The following is a 19,941-nucleotide window of genomic DNA, read 5'->3' on the forward strand; positions in this document are numbered from 1 at the left end:
GTGTTTACAATTATTTTCAGTCGAATCCTTTTTCTACCTTCTGAGGGATTCTCTTTTAGTTCTAAAAGTTTCCTTTACCTCACTCGTTAACCAAACTGGCTGCTGTTTGGTCTTCCTTCCTTCTTTTTTAATACATGGAATATATCTAGTCTGATGTATACTTTTGACCTTTGCAGCTGCACCTTAAGTTTTTATACCATTCTCCTCCTGTTATCATAGTCTCCTTTTTTTAACTTAAATGCTTTTGTATTGGATTTCTTGTGGAAACTTATACCAGGGATTATATCAAATCTGATCATGTTATGATCACTGTTATCAAGCGGCCCCAGCACCATTACCTCCCTTACCAATTCACGCACTCTACTAATACTAGAATTGCTTCACCTTTTGTAGGTTCCTGAACCAGCTGCTCCATAAAGCAGTCCTTGATTTCATCAAGGAATTTTATCTCCCTAGCATGCCCTGATGTTACATTTGCCCAGTCAATAACATGGTAGTTGAAATCAACCATTATTACTGTGTTACCCAGTTTGTTAGCCTCTCTAATTTCTGATAACATTTCAGCATCTGTCCGTTCATCCTGGTCAGGCGGATGGTAGTACATTCGTATCACTATCCTTTTCCCTCTTCCATATGGAATTTCTACCCATAGGCAAGCTAATGGATCTCTGTCCTAAACTACATTAAACTAAAACTTAACCTTGGAAAATTATGTAATCCCCTTCACACAACCTCGTACCCTTCATTTTCTGCAACAGAATTTACAGACATACCACATATTTATCCATCTGAGATCGCATCTTTTCAGTTGTTGCTCCACAATTATATAATGCTCTTCCAAACTATATTCGAATGGAAGTTACCCTTGAAAGATTTAAAAAATTCCTTTTCACGGATGCTTACAGATGATAGGCTAAAAACTTATGGATGATATGTTACAAACTTTGATCATTGCGGACTTATTGGGAACAGTTTAAGACTAAGCACAAACAACTAATTTTAAACTTTTTTTTATTAGATTGTATTTCTAATTTCCATTTTATTTCTAAAAAATTTTTTTTAAAAGATGTTATTACCAATGCGGTATATCAAATGTAAATAAAACTTAGAAACTTGGTATACAGTGGTCATCGGGGAGGGGAAGGAGTGAGTAGTAGGTGCCTACTAATTGGACAGTGAGAATTGCCCTGGATATGATGGTTCAAGACAGATGAGCAAGGTCTGTGGATAGTGATGGCAAGTCTCATAAGATAAAAAGGAGAGTAAATTTTTAAAGTAAAGTCATCAGGGAAGGGCAGAGCCATGCGAGCGCCACAGGACAGTAAGGGCAAAGAAAGATATAAAAAATGTATCCTTAGACAACCAGGCAACATATTCTCATATGCAGGTGACATCATCTATGGAGCCCAGTACAGACAGTGGTAAAGTGTACTGTCACTTTAAGTTGGTTTTTTTTTTAAGTTCCAAAGTTTTATAGAGTCTTTTCAATATAACAGAACAGTACAAATAGAAATACAATGAATGATTAAATACAATACAGTGTATTAACATAGGACCCATGCTAAATGATTGCAAATACATACATATACGATTTAAAGAACAAGTCATAATTCACCATGCAGAGAAAGGGGGCATTAAGTCGTACAATATTGGAGTAGTAGTGACCAGATTAGTGAATATGTAGCAAATGCAATTCTTTTTTCCGTTAGAACTCTTTCAAATTTAGCAACAAGACAAATATTGCTCCACCATACTTGATAATCACTTTGGAGAGATCTTTCCAGCAGCAGAGAATATTCTTGATGGCTGTTGACTAGTACTGCCCGATTCACGATTCGAATCGGTTCACCGATTCACTTTGGGTGAATCAATTCGAATTGATTTAAAACACCAAAAAATCAGCTTCCCGATTCGGACCCTCTCCCCTCACCCTCTAAAGCAAGAGTGGCAGCTCTGCTCTTGATGGGCGGCTGCTGCCGCACAAGCTTTAGAAGGCGAGGAGGGAGGGTCAGTCGGGAAGTGCTGCTGTTGGCTTCCCCCCCCCCCGGTGTCCGGTTCCCCTCCCAGCGTCCGATTTCCCATCCTGGCGTCCGGCTTCTCCCCTGGCCTCCCCGCACCGTTTACCTTATAGGTGAAGCCTGCAGAGCAGATCACGGTACTAGCATCTTTGCAAACTGCTTCGAGGCTGTTTCCTCCGCTGCGATCCTGCCTCTGATGTCAGAGGAGGGGCGGGACCGCAGCAGAGGAAACAGCTCAAAGCAGTTTGCAAAGACGGTAGTACTGGCTTCACCTATAAGGTACGGTGCGGGGAGGCCAGGGGGAACACGGAGGCCTTCCCAGGGGTGGGGGTGTTTGCGCAGTCCTTCGGGTTGGACAGGCCTTCAAAGGGGGGACAGGCCTTCAAGGGGGGGGGGACAGGCCTTTAAGGGGGGAACAGACCTTCAAGGGGGGAACAGACCTTCAAGGGGGGAACAGACCAGGGATGGTGACATAGGCCTTCAGGGGGGACAGACCTTCAGGGGAGGAGGGCCCTGGTGTAGAAGTACATGAAGGGGGGTTTCAAAGAGACGTGCATATGTCTGACTTTGGGGGGGGGGAGAAATAATGGGTCTAAAAATAGAGGAGAGGGAGAGAGATGATGGACAATGAGATTTAGGGAGGGAAGGAACAGAAAGGGAGAGATGATGGACATAAGGGATGGTGTGGAGGGGAGATAGAGATATGGGATAGGAGGGTAGTTGGGAAATGAAAGGGAGAGATGGTGGACCCTGGGATGGTGGTGAAGGAGGGAGAGATGCTGGATGAAAGGGTAGTTAAGAAAAGGTGGATCTATGGATGGAGACGAAAAAAAAAAAGAAAGCTGTCACACTCCGGGGGAGAGAAGGGAAATGGAAGGGGCTTTGAACAGAACGAACCGGCCAGACACGCTGCTGCTCCAAAAGGAAGAGAATGATCCAGTCCAGACCACAGACCGCAAATAAAACTTGGAGAGCCACATGCGGCCTGTGGGCCGCGTGTTTGAGACCTGTAACATCTCAAACATTAATAATAAGAAAATCATCATGGCTTGACTTCAACTCAAGTCCACCTATGGAGATTCAAGTTATATATAGCGGAAAATTGAATAAACATTAACAAACTAAATTGATATTTAAAGAAGAAATAGACCCTTTAAGCTGAGACAGGAAACTAATAATTGATTGCCCTCATAAATCCCCTTAAGCCTGAGGCGCTGTAGACAAGAATGTTGTCAGCTGGCTTGGGTCAAAGAAAACATATTTTTTCATACGATATTGTATCACACATTTACATGGATGTCAAAGAAAAAAAGGTTGCCCCAAAGCTATAACCCCTGGTTTTAAAAGAAGAAATTCACATTTCCTTTTAAGTCCCATACATTTTTTTGTAAAAGCCTGAGCAACCAGTTTTTATCTAGTGCTAAGGCAACAGTAATCAAAAGTGTCGCCAGGGTGGTCATTTCTATATCGGAAAGTTCCAGTATTGCTGTAACTTCAAGTGGTTACTGGTTCCTTTCTTGTAATCGTTGTTGTTCTTCATCTCTTTTAATAGGTAAATAGTAGACTTGAGTAAGTGGTAGCAACATATCTTCGGAAATTTCCAAAATTTCCATCATATAACGTTTCACCATATCTCTTGGAGATATTGTTGCAACCCTTGGAAAATTTATTAATCTAAGATTATTATTTCTGGAGAAATTTTCTAAGGATTCCAGCTTCCTTCTCAAATTGGTATTATCCTTAATCAATACTTCTCTAATCTGTTTAGAAACTTTCAGCTCTTGATGGATATTTTATAAAGAGCATTTTGTATCATCAATTTCAACTTTCAAATTTCTCACCATAGTCTCTTGAACTTTAAGTCTTTCTTCCAACTGATTTAGTTGGGGTTTAACAGATTTTGCCAAGTCTGCCACCAGATCCCAAAGGGAATCCAGGATTACCTCTCTGGGTTTTTCAATAAAAGAAGCATTTGTAAAGTGAAAAGTCTCACCAGTTGATGTCCCCTCTTGAACAGCTTTACTCAGGTTCAAATTTACCCCTGCAGTTGTTGGTCTCTCAGTCTCTTCCAAACTCTCCTGTAAATGGGAGTTTGTCACCATTCTCCTCTCTCTGCTGTCTATGGCCTCCGAGGGAAAGTACTGCCCATGCTCCGGGAGCACCTCCTCTCGTGGGGAGCTGGTAATCTGAGGAGGAGGGTGAGGTGCTCTGGCAACGGGGCTTAGTGTTATCTCTGTACAGGATTCTTCAGAAAATAAGGATTTGGTTAAAAATTTTATAGAGTATAAGAATCTCCAAGCCCAAGGAGAATTCGTTCCACCCCTCCAGAGTGTCTCCGGTGTGTCTCCCGACGCCAGAGGTGTTTCCTGGATACGCCGAAGTTCCCTAATGTTGCCGAAGGCCACTGTTCCGGACTGCCACAAGGCTCCAGGGGCACTGCGTCCTCTCCGCTTCGGCATTAGAGAAGGCAGGTATCTCAGACAGCGATTCAAAAGTTGTAAGGGGAAAAACTCGATGGCGTACTGCTCAGCTAGATGGGTCTGTGGCCTTCTTGGATCTCATAGAGTACCTGATTGTAAAAACCGCTTAGATAACCTTGATAGGCGGTATATAAAATCCTAATAAACTTGAAACTTTGCCAGGTTTAACATGAGATGGTGTTCTTTTTTTAATTTTTATCTTTGTAAATCTTTATTGATTTTTAAACTTTGATAGTGCAATACAAATGGTAAATCATACAAACTGCCTGAAAACACACTATTAAATATACAATTATTACATTAAACAATCAATTTCTCCCCATGAGATGACATGAGATGGTGTTGTTCTGAATTAGAGAATGACACGGTGACTGTTACCCATGGGTAACCCGCTGAAACAGGGACGAAAAAAAACCTGGTTGCTGCGGGTACGGAGACAAGGCCATTTTGGATTTGTAGGTACTTGGAGGGCCGCAGAAAAAAATAGTTAATGTCTTATTAAAGAAATGACAAACCACCCTCAAACCGCCTCCAGTGGTTTGGGACCTTAATGTTGTTTTCTCTAGAATGAGGAAGCCTCATTTTGAACCAATGTTTTCGGCTCATCTTAAATATCTCACTTGGAAAGTGGTATTTCCAATCTCCATTACTTCTGCTCGTTGAGTGAGCGAGCTTCAAGCGTTGGTAGCGGATCCGCCTTTTACAGTGTTCCACCATGATTAAGTAGTGCTTCGCACCCATCCAAAATTCCTCCCAAAAGTAGTCATGGAATTTCATTTGAATCAATCCATTGTGCTTTCAATGTTTTTTTCCCCAAGCCTCATTCTCATCCTGGAGAAACGGCTCTTCAAACTTTGGACTGCAAATGAACTTTGGCTTATTACTTACAGTGGACTAAGCAGCATAGAACATCTCCTCAACTGTTCATCTCCTTTGATCAGGTTTCAGGTTTATTAAAAATATCAAAGTGGTTTTACATAGTATAAAAAGAAATTATAAAAAATATATTAAACAAATTTCAATACGATAACACTAACAGTCTGATGCACTGACAAACAATGACTTATGATACGAGAGGTAACTGGGCAGAAGTACAATATTTAGATAGAAAAAAGATGGGAGGAGGGTAAAAACAAATAGAAGGGGAAACAGGCAAATTTTCTAAAATACAAGGCTAATGGAAGGGAACAGACTTCCATTACCGTCCTTAAAAGGACTATCATAAATCGTATGCATCTTTAAAAAGAAAGACCTTTAAGCTGCTTTTAAATTTATCAAGGGATGTAATTTCTCTTATGTGATTTGGTGCTGAATTTCAGATTGTAGGGGCCGTAACTTATTTAAAACGGAAAGGATATTTGCCATGCAGCAGGGAAATTTTAAGAAATTTCAGGATATTTGGGAGCCATTAACCAGATACTGTAAAGATTGAAATTACTGCATAGAATAAATATTAATTTTTTTCCCTTTTGTTCATTCACGTCCAGGTGCGGGTGGGTGGGAATATTTTATGATTTCTTTCGTTTATGAATAATTGTTGGGTATAAGGGAGGGGGGATAATTAACGTGAGTTAGAATTTAAAGATATATTAAGTGATGTTAAAGTATAAAATGTATGAATTTTATGTTACACTTATTGTGAGTTTAAAAATGAATAAAGATTAAAAAGAAAAATACTGATATGTTGGGCCGGCCTGTATCCAAGAGAACTATCTCCATATGGTTGGCGGCCTGTATTACCTTCTGTTATGCTCGGGTATCATGTGACAGCACACAAAGTCCAAGCTATAGCAGTTTCAGTTGCTTTCTTGCGTTCTACTCCTATTGATGAGATCTCTAAAGCTGCTACTTGGTCCTCAGTTCATACATTCACATCTCACTACTGTCTGGAATTTTATTCCAGACAGGATGGTCACTTCACCCAAGCAGTAGTGCAAAATTAATTTTCTTAATGGCCAACACTCCCTCCATCCCATTGCAGTAAGCCAGGGAGTCCCATATATGAGAACATGCTGCCTGCTTATGCTGGGATAAAGCAGAGTTACTTACATTACATTAAAATACATTTCTAGACCGCAATATCTTCCAGATCCAGAGATGTCTTTAATAGTTTTTGGAAATGCATATATGAAATCGAAAAAGCAAACAAAATACACAGCTCCGAATCCCAACTAGCAGCCTGATATGCAATTGTTCGATGCAAAAATTTATTGTAAAGACATCCTCGTACTTACTATAATAGGTGTTATCCAGGGACAGCAGGCAGATATTCTCACACCCCCACCCACCTCCCCTGGTTGGCTTCTTAGCTTGCTTATGGAACTGAGGTACTGCGAGCCTAAGTTGGGCGGAAAGGCGCATGCGCGGTGTGGTGGGTCGCAGACTTTCTAAAGTTATTAAAGTGGCGATGCACTTGGGACGGTCCGTGGATTACGTCACCCACATGTGAGTATATCTGCCTGCCTGGATAACACCTGTTACAGTAAGTAACTGTGCTTTACAGTAAGCCAAACACTCTGGCAAGACCAATCTAATGGCTAGAACAGAGAATCAGGATTGATTTATTTAAAAGAGTTATCAACCGCCTATTCATGGACGGCATTACAAAAGTAACATACTCAGAATAAAACAGGCGAGACTTAAACAGACATCTTGAATTATAAAGGAATAATTAACATTTTAGGGAGCCGTAATTAAACAGATCCTTACACTACCATTCATCCTGAAGCCAACCAATCATTTATTGAAAAGCTTCTGAAAATAGTGCAGTTTTAATCTAGGGCAAATCACTTAACACTGCAATACCTCCGCAGCACCTACAATGTCTTCCACTTTTTACTCCTTGAAGCAACTGCTGCAGTGCAAACCAAGTTAGAGAACAGCAAGCTAGTTCCACAGCTTCACCTCTCTCCCCTCCGGGGCCGACGCTCTCTGCTCCTCCCTCTTCCCGTAACAGCAGCTTGGCCACACTCAAGATGGCCGCCTCGGCCCGTCTTTTCTCGCGCAGGACGCCCCGCCCCCCACATGAGCAGGCAGAACTTCAGTGGTCCGGGTAAAGGGAAGTGAGTCAGAAGTTTTGCTTTGTTGGGACTGGCGAGTTTTCTCGCCCCCCTCCATTGGTTAGCCGAAAGTTCGCACCCCCCACCCCCCTCCACAGCCCCCTTCCCCATGTGCCTGCTGCCTCTCCATCGCTTCCGGAGCTGAAGATGTCCCGGGGCTGGAATCTGGAGGATGAGTTTCTGTACTGTATTCCCTCCGACATCATGTGCCGCTTCTATGAAGTCATGGGCTCCCTGGAGGACTCCGACTGGCATAAATTTGGTAAGTTGCCCCGGGCTTTTCCGATGTGCTGCGTTGGGCCAGAAGCGCGATCCGAGAATTATCCTGCTCACTCTCTCTACTTCTTATTTTGCTTTTACCATTCCCTTTATGCGTGGTTTCCCTCTTATTCATGTTATCTCTTATTTTGTCAATACTTGTAGGTCGTGCTGATAGTATAGTTTCCTAAATCTGGAGTTGAGAAAGGGGAGGGACCTCTTCTTTTTGTATCTGAGCGGAGAGGGATTAGAGAAAGAGGGAGTCCCCTTTTTTAATAGAGAGGCAGTGGGAAGAAAGCCTTTAGAAGAGAAGGGAAAGTTTTGCACTCTTTCAGATTTAAAAACAAACCCCAAACGCCACTTTAGTGGTGTGATAATTTGGCAAGTGTGTTGTCAAAGTAATTACAAGAAAGGGGGCTGGCGAAAGACAAAACGAAATACCAAAGATGAGAGATTGTCGAACCTTTTTTTAATTTGAAGGAAAATACTCCCACCCCACTTTTTTTTAGCATCTTCTGCTTACTCTGTCCCATCTTGCCCTTCCAGTGTGCTTTCTGACTTTGGATTCAATGCTGCTCTGGGTCACCTGGAGTTCAATAGCACTTATATTCTGCAGTGGTCAACAGTCACATCTCCCACACAGTCTTGCTGAGAGCCATTTAGTTTCTCCCTGCTTCCCAGAATAGCCAAACGGGGTTGGAGCTGGAGCTATGAATTGGAAGGTCACTGCCACAGATAATTCTTGTGTTTTGGGACATCTGGTTTCTCTCTTCTGTGCCCTTGCAATCCCCAGACTAATTTAAGGTTCCAGTACTTCTCAGGTGCTCAGCTTTTCTTGTTGGCTTTCTCTAACAAGAGTGATAGTATTTTTTGGTTTTGTGGGGCCCCTAAACTGGGAAAGGTGACCTTTATTAGGTTTTCTCACAACTTAAGACATATTGACAGCCTTTCACTGGTGGTCACCTGGTATTCCTTTCAGGAGTAGCCTAGTGGTTAGAGATGCAGGTTGAGAACCAGAGAATTTAGGGTTCAAATCCTTGCCCTCCCACTGATGCCCATTATGACATTGGACAAGTTTATTGCATCAGGTATAAAAACTTAGGTTGTAAGTTCTCTGGGAATAGGTAAATAATATGCCTGTAACTCTATGTGACTTGCTTTTTTTTTTGGGGGGGGGGGGGGATTTGGAAAGACAAGTAATTTTAAAATTCAATTTCACCCCCTTTTCCATATTTATAAATGATTTTACCTCCTTTATGATCGAAGAGAAGATAGGATGAGAATTTGATTTAAAGATGTTTCTGGGCTTTGTGGGGTCTTTTTTTTTTTGTTGATTCAGGGAATTAAAGGGGCCTGAAATTATACTTTTTTATGAAAATGTCACCTGGAGAAAAGGTCTTTATATGTTATTTCTACACTTTTTATGTGTTTACCTTATGCTTTCCAATAGTATAGTTAATGAATTATGAAGTTCGGACTTTGATTTGGTGGAAATGGCAATATTATCCAAGAGGTGTGCTTGATAGGAGGATTTTGTGAGAAGGTTATGGACTGGATTAAGTTGTTTCTGCAGAAGAGAAGTTTTAGTCAGGAAACCTAAGTTTTGTGGGTCAGGGTTGTCCCCTGTTGCTATTCAACACCTAAATGCAATGCCGGGTTAAATGATATGCTATAGGGGTTTGGTGCCTAAAAGAGAGTCCCCTGACTGTGAGACAGTTTGATCAAATACTATGCAAATCTATAACAAACAAGTTTAAGGCCCTCTTCTATCAAATTGCGATAGCAGTTTTTAGCGTGGGGAGCCATGCTGAATGGCCTGTGCTGCTCCCGACGCTCATTGAGTTCCTATGAGCGTCGGGAGCAGCGCAGGCCATTCAGCATGGCTTCCCGCACTAAAAACTGCTATCGCAGTTTGATAGAAGAAAGGACCTAAGTTTAAGTTTATTTGAATTTTGATATACCGTCTATCAGAAACTTCTAAACGGTTTACAGTTTAGTTAAAAAAATTAAAGCAGTATCAGTTACAGGCAGGGTAATAATCAACTGATATGAAACAGAAGAGCTAAAGGAAAGAAATACAATGTAATAAAAGAAAAATTGAGGAAGAAGGAAAACACAAGAGGGAGGGGAGTGTGTAGATAAATAATCAAATAATAAAACAATAAAAGTTAGTACATGCATAAGACATCCAATATTGAAGTAAAAATCATGTCTAAATGGTTTAGAACATAGATACATGAAATCAAACATTCTCCAAAATCTAAGTGTTATAAATCATACAAAAGGGACACACTATTGCAAACTCTAAAAGCACTTTCCCTATATAGTGAATAATAACATCCAAAATCTAAAACACATATTTAGAATAAACATGAAACTAATATAACTTAAAAAGACAGCCAAAGTGTACATTATCTATTCACAAACAGCAGCGGTGTCTCTTCAAAGCTTGCCACAAGGGCAAAAATTAACAGTAACAACTTTTTCAGGTACATCGGAAGCAGAAAACTTGTGAGAGAATCTGTGGGACCATTAGATCAGTGTTTCTCAACATGTGGTAGGCATACCCTTAGGGGTACGTGAGCCGCTTGTTGGGGGTATGTGCCACCACGGATATTGCCTGCCCACCTGTCTCCGCAGCCGGGGATCCCTCCTTTCTGCCCACCCCCATCCCCACTCTTCTCAGCTGCATCCGACCTCCCCAGTTCCCGATTCCCCCACCCACCAGCTCCCTGCCGCTCTATTTTAAAAACTTTGGGCAGCCAGCGGTGCAACGAAACCAGCCTCCTGCCGTATGCCTGCCTGCCCCGGAAGTGTTCTTTCTGCAGCCTACGCAGAAGGCTGCAGAAAGAACACTTCCGGGGCACTTGCAGACGGCGGGAGGCAGGCTTCATTCCCAATTCCCCCACCTACCAGCTCCCTGCTGCTGTAGTTTTAAATCTTTGGGCAGCCGGAGTTGCAATGAAGCCAGCCTCTCGCCATCTACCTGCCCCAGAAGTATTCTTTCTACAGCGTTCTGCCTATTCAGAATGCTGCAGAAAGAATACTTCCAAGGCAGGCAGGCTGACGGCAGGAGGCTGGCTTTGCTGCTCCTCCAGCTGGCCAGAGATTTTACTGAGGTGACATTGCATATTTTAAAGTCATCTGCCTTGTCCTCTTCTTACCCTCCCCAAATATAAATGATAATTAACATATTCTCTGTGTACAGTGTGCTTTGTGTGTATATGAAAAATGGATGGAAGAAATTGCATTAGAATTAGTACTATTATTATGGGGTGGAGTCAGGAGTAGAGCTTGGGCGGGGGTACTCGGTTGATATTTGTTAGGCTTAGGGGGTACTTGACTTGAAGAAGTTGAGAAACACTGCATTAGATCATCAAGGGGCACTCAGAGAGGAAAAGGCCATAGTGGAGAGACTGAATGAATGCTTTGCTTCAGTCTTTACGTCAGAATATGTAAGAGATCTACCTGTACCAGAAATTGGTTTCAAGGGTAACACTGTGAAGAAAGATGGATTTAGATTAGGGAAATCTTGCCTCACTAATCTACTGAATTTCTTTGAAGAGGGTAAATGAACATGTGGATAAAGGTGAGCTGGTTGATATTATGTATTTCGATTTTCAAAAGGCATTTGACAAAGTACCTCATGAAAAGACTTCTGAGGAAATTAGAAAGTCATGGGATAGGAGGATAAATTAAGAACTGGTTGAAAGACAGAAAACAGAGAGTAGGTTTAAATGGCTAATATTCTGAATGGAGAAGGTTAATAGTGGAGTTCTCCAGGGATCTGTGCTAGAACTGCTGCTTCTTAACATATTTATCAGTTATGGGAATAAGTAGTTGGATAATTAAATTTGCTGATTACAAAGTTGTTCAAAGTTATTACCGGTAAATCACAAGAGGATTGTGAAAAATTGCAAGAGAACCTTATGAGACTGGGCATCAAAATGGCAGATGATGATTAATGTGAGCAAGTACAAAGTGATACATTTGGAAAAGAGGAACCCAAACTATAGCTATGTGGAGAGAAAAAGGGAAGAGGACATCTATTTCTGAGAGGAGAAGAGTAGAAGACCTGTGATAGGTTTGGGGAGAAAAGCTAAATTGTAGGTTCCCTTCTATAGACAGTTTTTTTTAGATCTTAAGAGCAAACTTTACTTAGCTAGTCTCCGTAGAGCAGTGGTCTCAAACTCAAACCCTTTGCAGGGCCACATTTTGGATTTGTAGGTACTTGGAGGGCCTCTGAAAAAATAGTTCATGTGTTATTAAAGAATTGACAATTCTATGCTGATATCAAAATCGTCTGAAGATGAAGATGCTGCAGTAGCTTCACTCATTGAAACGTATTGGGCTTTGCATCTACTGCAAAGTTTCTGACCTGGCTTGATATTTATTTTTGCCACTTTTCTAAAATCATTAGACATGGCAAGATCGACTTTTAACAATCCACTTTGAACAATGTGATTTTTCTTTTCAAATGGATTACAACACGATGTTTGCTTTAATTCGTATTTGTCGAGATTGTGGTGGAGGCAGATTTGGTCTTTATCCATCAGTTCAACTTCAGAGCGCCGAGTGATAAGCAATTTTTAATCGGTTGACAAATTATGTAAAAAAAATGAGCCCACATTTTTTAGAATAAAATGTGCCGTCATGACACTTTGACAACAATTTTTGCCCAATGGCACAGTCTGGCAGAAAAGGATTATTATTAGTCGATTCGTTGGCATCCATTTTAAACTGAATTAATAATAATGTGGATCTGAAAAAGAAAACAAGTTGTAATTTGTGATCTGCATGCAACAAAATTATCACCTCAATTTCTAGTTAGGAATAATCATTAATTAAGAACACTATAATTGTACCCAAAGCTTGAGTAAAAATAAACAGGGAAAAACAGTGTGAAAAGTGACATAATTGTAAGTTGAAACATCTCCCAACTTTGTCCCCCTTTTTCGGGCATTGTTAACCTGCGTTGAAAAATGAAGCCCACTTTTCTAGGGGGTTTGAAATATGCTCTTTCTAATGAGACTGATTTGAAAGAGTTTCTGAAAGGTATTTTATCCCAGGACAAGCAGGCAGCTATTCTCACTAGTGGGTGATGTCATCAGACAGAGCCCCGGTACGGACGTCTCACAAGCACGTGTTGCTTGTAGAAACTTAAAGTTTCTAGATGCCCGCACCGCGCATGCGCCGGTGCCTTCCTACCCGGAGATCCGGGCGTGTCTCCTCAGTTCTTTCTTTTCCGCGGAGCTGAGAAGTTCAACTTCTTCATGCGCTAGCTGAATTCAGTTAAATTTGCCTTCCTTGTCCGCGTTTTCGCTTTCTTTTAATTACAGTTAACAGTTCTTTTCTTTTTCAGTAAAAAAAAAAAAAAAAAAAAGATTATTTCCTCCGGTGGGTCGAACGGGCCGGCCACGTGGCTCAGGCCCACTGGCTTCGACCTCGCGGCGGAGATTTTCCGGCCTATGTCCCGGCCAATCACCGGGTTTAAAAAGTGCAGCAAGTGCCAACGCGCGATTTCACTCACGGACCCTCACTGGCGCTGTCTGCAGTGTTTGGGCCCTGACCACATCCCGAAATCGTGCAGGCCTTGCTCTACCCTTACGGCACGCTCATTCAAGCGGCGTTGCCTATTGTGGGAATCGATGTTCAAGATGGACGCAGCTAAGGATCCCTCAGCCTCCACTTCATCTGATACCTCCCCGGTTCGGGCGAAACCGGCATCGACCCCTCCTGCATCGAGTGTGGTGAAACCGGCATCGCTCACCCCGACACCATCCACGAGCTCGACGTCGGTGCCTGCCCCGGTCTCCTCGGTTCAGGTACCTCTTCCTTCCACAGTGCCACCAATGGTCATCAAAGTGCCGAAAGCTACTAAGCAGAAGCACTCGGCCTCGAAGGAGCGCGATGTCCGTGCAGGAGGACCCCCTTTCGGTGCGGATCCCTCCTTATCGGCTTCGCTACGGTCCGTGCTGGAAGCTCAATTCGTTGAGCTCATGCAGACCATCGGACCCGGGCTCATCGCTGCCATACAGGGTGACCTCCCGGTACCGGTCCAAAGGGGCGGTCCGCCCCCTCCCCCTCCCCCACACCGTTCGACCTCGACAACCGACGAGGACGAACGGGGGAGGGCGGCGATGCCCGCGCGGCAAGCCTCGCTTACCGATATGCCGCCATTAGAACCCATTACGCCTCCGCGCCAACATGGGACCAGACCTCCGATCGATACTCGAAGCCCTGGGCATAGTCAGGAAGAGTTCTTCCGTACTCCTTACCAGACTTGGGTAGCATCGCAAGAACCCGCATCGCAAACCCAGTTGCGATCCACTGCTTCCAGCCCTATCCACTTGGGGGCCTCGGGAGACCATGCGATGCACAGACGATCCCGATCCCCGTCCCGCCACCGAGACGGGCACCGATCGAGACACTCATCCTGGCACTCCTCACGCCATTCGGAGGTGTCACCGCAGAAAAAACTGCAACGTAGGGGATACTCCTCATCAGAGGTGTCCCCTCCGAGGGGCCCGGAGTACGAGGAGACACCGGTGCCCGATTCTCCTTGTCACTCCCCGATGTCCACGGACCTGGAGGCCTCCTCCTCCTCCAGCCCGTCCCACAGACCGACGCTGGCGGAACAATTGTCCTTCTCATCATTCCTCCGACAAATGGCGGATGATCTGGATGTGACCCTTGACACGGGCTCCCGATACTCCAAAGAGTATCTGGACACCATGCATTTACCTAACCCTCCAACGGAGTCGCTTCGGCTCCCCTTGCATAAATTACTGGACCAGACCTTCATGCAGTGCTTCGAAACACCGTATTCCATACCGGCGATCCCCAGCAAACTCGATGCTCGATACCGCATCGTGCACCATAAAGGGTTCGAGGGCCCTCAACTCTCCCACCAATCCCTACTGGTCGAGTCCTCCCTTAAACGCTCTCATCCCTCCCAGGTCTACGCCTCTGTACCGCCGGGCCGAGAGGGGAGAACGATGGACAAATTTGGTAGAAAATTCTACCAAAACTCCATGATGGCGTCACGGGTGCTAAACTACAACTTCTTTTTCTCTTCCTATCTGGAGTTCTTCTTGCCGGTGCTCCGCAAGTTCACTCCGTTCATAGACAACCAAGCTCGATTCGAGTTCGAGGAAGTGGTAGCCTCCCTCTCCCAATTACGCCTCCAGCTGATGCAATCCTCCTTCGATGCATTCGAACTCTCGGCACGCGCCGCCGCAAGCGCGGTAGCTATGCGTCGCCTGGCATGGCTCCGTACTATCGATATGGATCCCAACCTACAGGACAGACTCGCCAACGTACCATGTGCTGGAGCTGACCTGTTCGATGAGTCTATCGAAACTGTCACCAAGAAGCTGTCGGATCATGAAAAATCCTTTCAATCCATCCTGCGGCCCAAACCCAAACCTCAACAGTCTCGACCTTCCAGGCCACCCCTGATTTACCAGCGGCGTTACATGCCCAGACAAACGCCTGCTGCGAGACAGCCTGCGAAGAGACAACCTCCCCAGAAGTCTCAGCAAAAACCTCAGCCACCGGCTGTACCTAAGGCTCCCCAGCCCTTTTGACGCCCCTCCCGGGAGCATAACCTCGGCCTCTCCCATAGGGGGCCGCCTCCATCTTTTTTACCATCGATGGGAGGCCATAACCACGGTCCTATGGGTCCTCACCATCATAAGAGAAGGATACTCTCTTCAATTCCACCGGGCCCCCCCGGACCATCCTCCAAGAGAGTATCCTTCAAGCTCGACGCAGACCGCCCTTCTTCTTCAGGAAGTCCAAACCTTACTTCAGCTTCGGGCTGTCGAGCCGGTCCCGTCAGACCAATTGAACCGAGGGTTTTACTCCCGGTACTTCCTCGTCCCGAAGAAAACGGGCGACCTGCGACCCATTTTAGACCTTCGGGCCCTCAACAAGTTCCTGGTCAAAGAGAAGTTTCGCATGTTGACTTTGGCTTCTCTATACCCCCTCCTCGAGCAGAACGACTGGTTATGCTCCCTGGATCTCAAGGAGGCCTACACTCACATCCCCATTCACCCGGCCTCCCGAAAGTTCCTCAGATTTCGGGTGGGAAATCTGCACCTACAGTATCGAGTGCTACCATTCGGCCTATCTTCATCCCCCAGAGTCTTCACAAAGTGCCTGGTGGTAGTGGCCGCAGCACTCCGGGACAGGGGTCTACAGGTATTCCCATACCTCGACGACTGGCTCATCAAGGCCCCGTCAGCCCCAGAGGTCACTTCGGCGGCCTTGGCTACAACCTACTTCCTCCAGAATTTGGGCTTCGAGATCAACTTCTCCAAGTCTCATCTACAACCCACCCAGTCCCTCCCCTTCATCGGAGCGGTCCTGGACACCACCCGACTCCGAGCATTCCTGCCTCGGCAACGCATGGAGTCTCTTCTTCATCTCAGCCAGTCGGTGTCTACTCGCCAAACCCTACCGGCGAGACAACTGATGGTGCTCCTGGGCCATATGGCCTCCACAGTACATGTGACACCCTTTGCCAGACTCCACCTCAGGATCCCCCAGTGGACCCTGGCATCACAGTGGAATCAAACGTCCGATCCACTATCCAAACGCATCTTAGTCACACCTGCTCTTCGGCAGTCTCTACTTTGGTGGATGACCTCTTCGAATCTATCCAGAGGTTTGCTGATGCACTCTCCCCCCCATCAGAAAGTTCTCACAACCGATTCGTCAAATTACGCATGGGGGGCCCACCTGGAGGGTCTCCGCACCCAAGGATTCTGGACCAGTGCGGAAAGACTACACCAAATCAATCTACTGGAACTCAGAGCCATCTTCAATGCGCTCCAAGCTTTCCAACACCTACTCCACGACATGGTAATCCTCATTCGCACAGACAATCAGGCCGCCATGTATTATATCAACAAGCAAGGAGGCACGGGCTCGGCCCTCCTTTGCCAGGAAGCTCTACGAGTCTGGGACTGGGCGGTGCGCCACAACACCCTACTCAGAGCAGTATACATCCAGGGGGAGAACAACGTCTTAGCAGACAAACTAAGCCGTCTGCTACAACCGCACGAATGGACTCTCCATTCCAGCCCCCTTCACCAAATCTTCACGCAATGGGGGACGCCTCAGATAGACCTCTTTGCGGCTCCCCACAACGCCAAACTGCCTCAGTTTTGCTCCAGGATCTACACTCCTCATCGCCTCGAGGCAGATGCTTTTCTACTGAACTGGGGGAAACGATTTCTATATGCGTTCCCACCATTCCCGCTGATCCAGAAGACTCTGGTCAAGCTGAAACTCGAACGGGCCACCATGATTCTAATAGCTCCTCGGTGGCCCAGACAACCTTGGTTCTCCCTCCTACTTCAACTCAGCAGCAGGGAACCAGTACCACTTCCAGTGTTTCCTTCACTGCTTACTCAACATCAAGGATCACTACTTCATCCCAACCTGCAGTCTCTCCACCTGACAGCTTGGTTCCTCTCAACGTAACCCCTCACCAATTCTCACAAGAAGTGAGGGAGGTCTTGGAAGCTTCCAGGAAGCCCGCCACTCGACAATGCTACTCCCAAAAATGGACCAGATTCTCCTCATGGTGTGTTTCTAAGTCAAAGGAACCTCAGCGAGCTTCCTTATCCTCCGTGCTGGACTATCTCCTACACCTATCTCAATCTGGGCTCAAGTCCACATCCATACGAGTCCACCTGAGCGCTATTGCGGCGTTCCACCAGCCCCTACAAGGGAAACCCCTCTCGGCCCATCCGGTGGTCGCCAGATTTATGAAAGGACTCTTCCATGTTAACCCTCCTCTCAAACCACCCCCAGTAGTTTGGGACCTCAATGTAGTCCTTTCCCATCTCATGAAGCCCCCGTTTGAACCACTCAACAGGGCCCCTCTGAAGTATCTCACCTGGAAAGTGCTTTTCCTTGTAGCCCTTACGTCCGCTCGCAGAGTCAGCGAACTCCAGGCATTGATGGCAGATCCACCATTCACAGTATTCCACCATGACAAGGTGGTCCTCCGCACTCACCCGAAATTCCTGCCTAAGGTAGTCTCCGAATTTCATCTCAACCAATCCATTGTACTTCCAGTATTCTTCCCTAAGCCTCATTCTCACCACGGAGAATCGGCCCTTCACACTCTAGACTGTAAACGTGCCTTGGCTTTCTACCTGGATCGCACCAAGCCACACAGAACCACTCCTCAACTTTTTGTCTCCTTCGATCCTAACAAGTTGGGAAGACCCGTATCAAAGCGCACCATCTCTAATTGGATGGCGGCTTGTATCTCTTTCTGCTATGCCCAGGCTGGATTATCACTTCCTTGTAAGGTCACAGCCCATAAGGTCAGAGCAATGGCAGCCTCAGTAGCATTCCTCAGATCAACACCAATCGAGGAAATTTGCAAGGCTGCCACCTGGTCCTCGGTTCACACATTCACCTCACATTATTGTCTGGATACCCTCTCCAGACGGGATGGACAGTTTGGCCAAACAGTATTGAAAAATTTATTCTCTTAAGTCGCCAACTCCCCCTCCATCCCACTGAGGTTAGCTTGGAGGTCACCCACTAGTGAGAATACCTGCCTGCTTGTCCTGGGATAAAGCAATGTTACTTACCGTAACAGTTGTTATCCAGGGACAGCAGGCAGCTATTCTCACGTCCCACCCACCTCCCCTGGGTTGGCTTCTCAGGCTAGCTACCTGAACTGAGGAGACACGCCCGGATCTCCGGGTAGGAAGGCACCGGCGCATGCGCGGTGCGGGCATCTAGAAACTTTAAGTTTCTACAAGCAACACGTGCTTGTGAGACGTCCGTACCGGGGCTCTGTCTGATGACATCACCCACTAGTGAGAATAGCTGCCTGCTGTCCCTGGATAACAACTGTTACGGTAAGTAACATTGCTTTTCTGTAAAAGCAGGCTGAAAATACCCTATTTTTGGCCTTTTTACACAAATTAGCAACTTTACACTTAATTTGTAAACTAATGGAAAGAGCTTGGAGGTTGAAATTGTACTTTTGAAAACAACGTTGTACTGCGACATTATGCGCCAAATTTCACATTTATTACTCAATTATTGTGGGAGCTAAGTAATGTCAAACTTTGACTTTTTTTTGGAGCACTAATTTTTTCGGCCAAGTTTACTGTAATTCAGCCATTCACTCAGTGCTCGACAAAAATTATTATTGGTAGCACTGAATAGAGCTCCAAAGGTTGTGTAGGGTAGCTAAGTTTCAGTTTTTTTGGAAACATAGCTCGTGAGATATTGTGTCTCAAAGTTGTCAGAATGTCACTGTCGTACTGTATGTCATTGCAGTATGGGGGTCAAACAAATGGCTATATCTCCACGAATATTCCACAGGCGAAACTAAAATTTTACCAAAGTTCGTTTGATACATGTGGGACTTTGTGCATAAAGTTTTATCAAAATCCGTGATGGTCATGCAGGGAGCCCTTGATCACTTGACATGGAATAACCCTGAGGTAAAACTCTTTATAGTTTATAAATTTTTCCTTTTGGCTAAGTCTTAATAATAATATTGTCATTTATAGCTAAAGAGACAGATGATCAAGAAACTTTTTTTATTTTACTTTTGTGATTATGATAGACATACTGAGGGCCTCAAAATAGTACCTGGCGGGCTGCATGTGGCCCCCGGGCCGTGTGTTTGAGACCACTGCCATAGAGTAATAGCCTTTTATAGTTGTACAGTTTTGTAAGCTTGAACCTTCTGCTAGAGATAGTGTCTGGCAGGCAGATCAGGGTGTGGCTTAGGGCCTCTTCTGTCAAACTGCGCTAGCAGTTTGTAGCATGGTGAACCGTGCTGAATGGCCCATGTTGTTCCCAATGCTCATAAAGTTCTTATGAGTGTCGGGAGCAGCATGAGCCATTCAGTGCGGCTCACCGCGCTACAAACTGCTAGTGCAGTTTTATAGAAGAGGCCCTTAGTCTCTATTCCCTCCCCTCTCCCGCCAACCCCTAGCTTATTTCTTTACTTATAGTTTTAATTTATTGTCAATTATTCTAATTAGGACAACTGGAGAACTCTTTATATTTCATTACCTGCTAAGAATCAAACACTAAATAAGCATTCAATATAACCCTAAGATTATCTAAGAAAAA

At 44.9% G+C, this 19,941-nt stretch overlaps 1 protein-coding gene and 1 long non-coding RNA gene across 3 annotated transcripts in view; one reads left to right on the forward strand and one right to left on the reverse strand.

Moving 5' to 3' along the window:
- LOC117349201 overlaps positions 1 to 7,456 on the reverse strand; it is a 33,737-nt gene extending 26,281 nt beyond the window's left edge. For both annotated transcript variants that reach the window (XR_004537124.1, XR_004537125.1), the window contains exon 1: positions 7,304 to 7,456. This is a non-coding gene — a long non-coding RNA (uncharacterized LOC117349201). The remainder of the gene's footprint in view (positions 1 to 7,303) is intronic.
- Positions 7,378 to 19,941, forward strand: part of IRAK1 (interleukin 1 receptor associated kinase 1) — a 157,662-nt gene continuing 145,098 nt past the window's right edge. The window contains exon 1 of the mRNA XM_033922340.1: positions 7,378 to 7,819. Coding sequence (XP_033778231.1) covers positions 7,705 to 7,819 — 115 coding nt within the window. The 5' untranslated portion in view covers positions 7,378 to 7,704. The remainder of the gene's footprint in view (positions 7,820 to 19,941) is intronic.

Source organism: Geotrypetes seraphini, chromosome 1, assembly GCF_902459505.1.
Source record: "Geotrypetes seraphini chromosome 1, aGeoSer1.1, whole genome shotgun sequence".
Taxonomy (NCBI): Eukaryota; Metazoa; Chordata; class Amphibia; order Gymnophiona; family Dermophiidae; genus Geotrypetes; species Geotrypetes seraphini.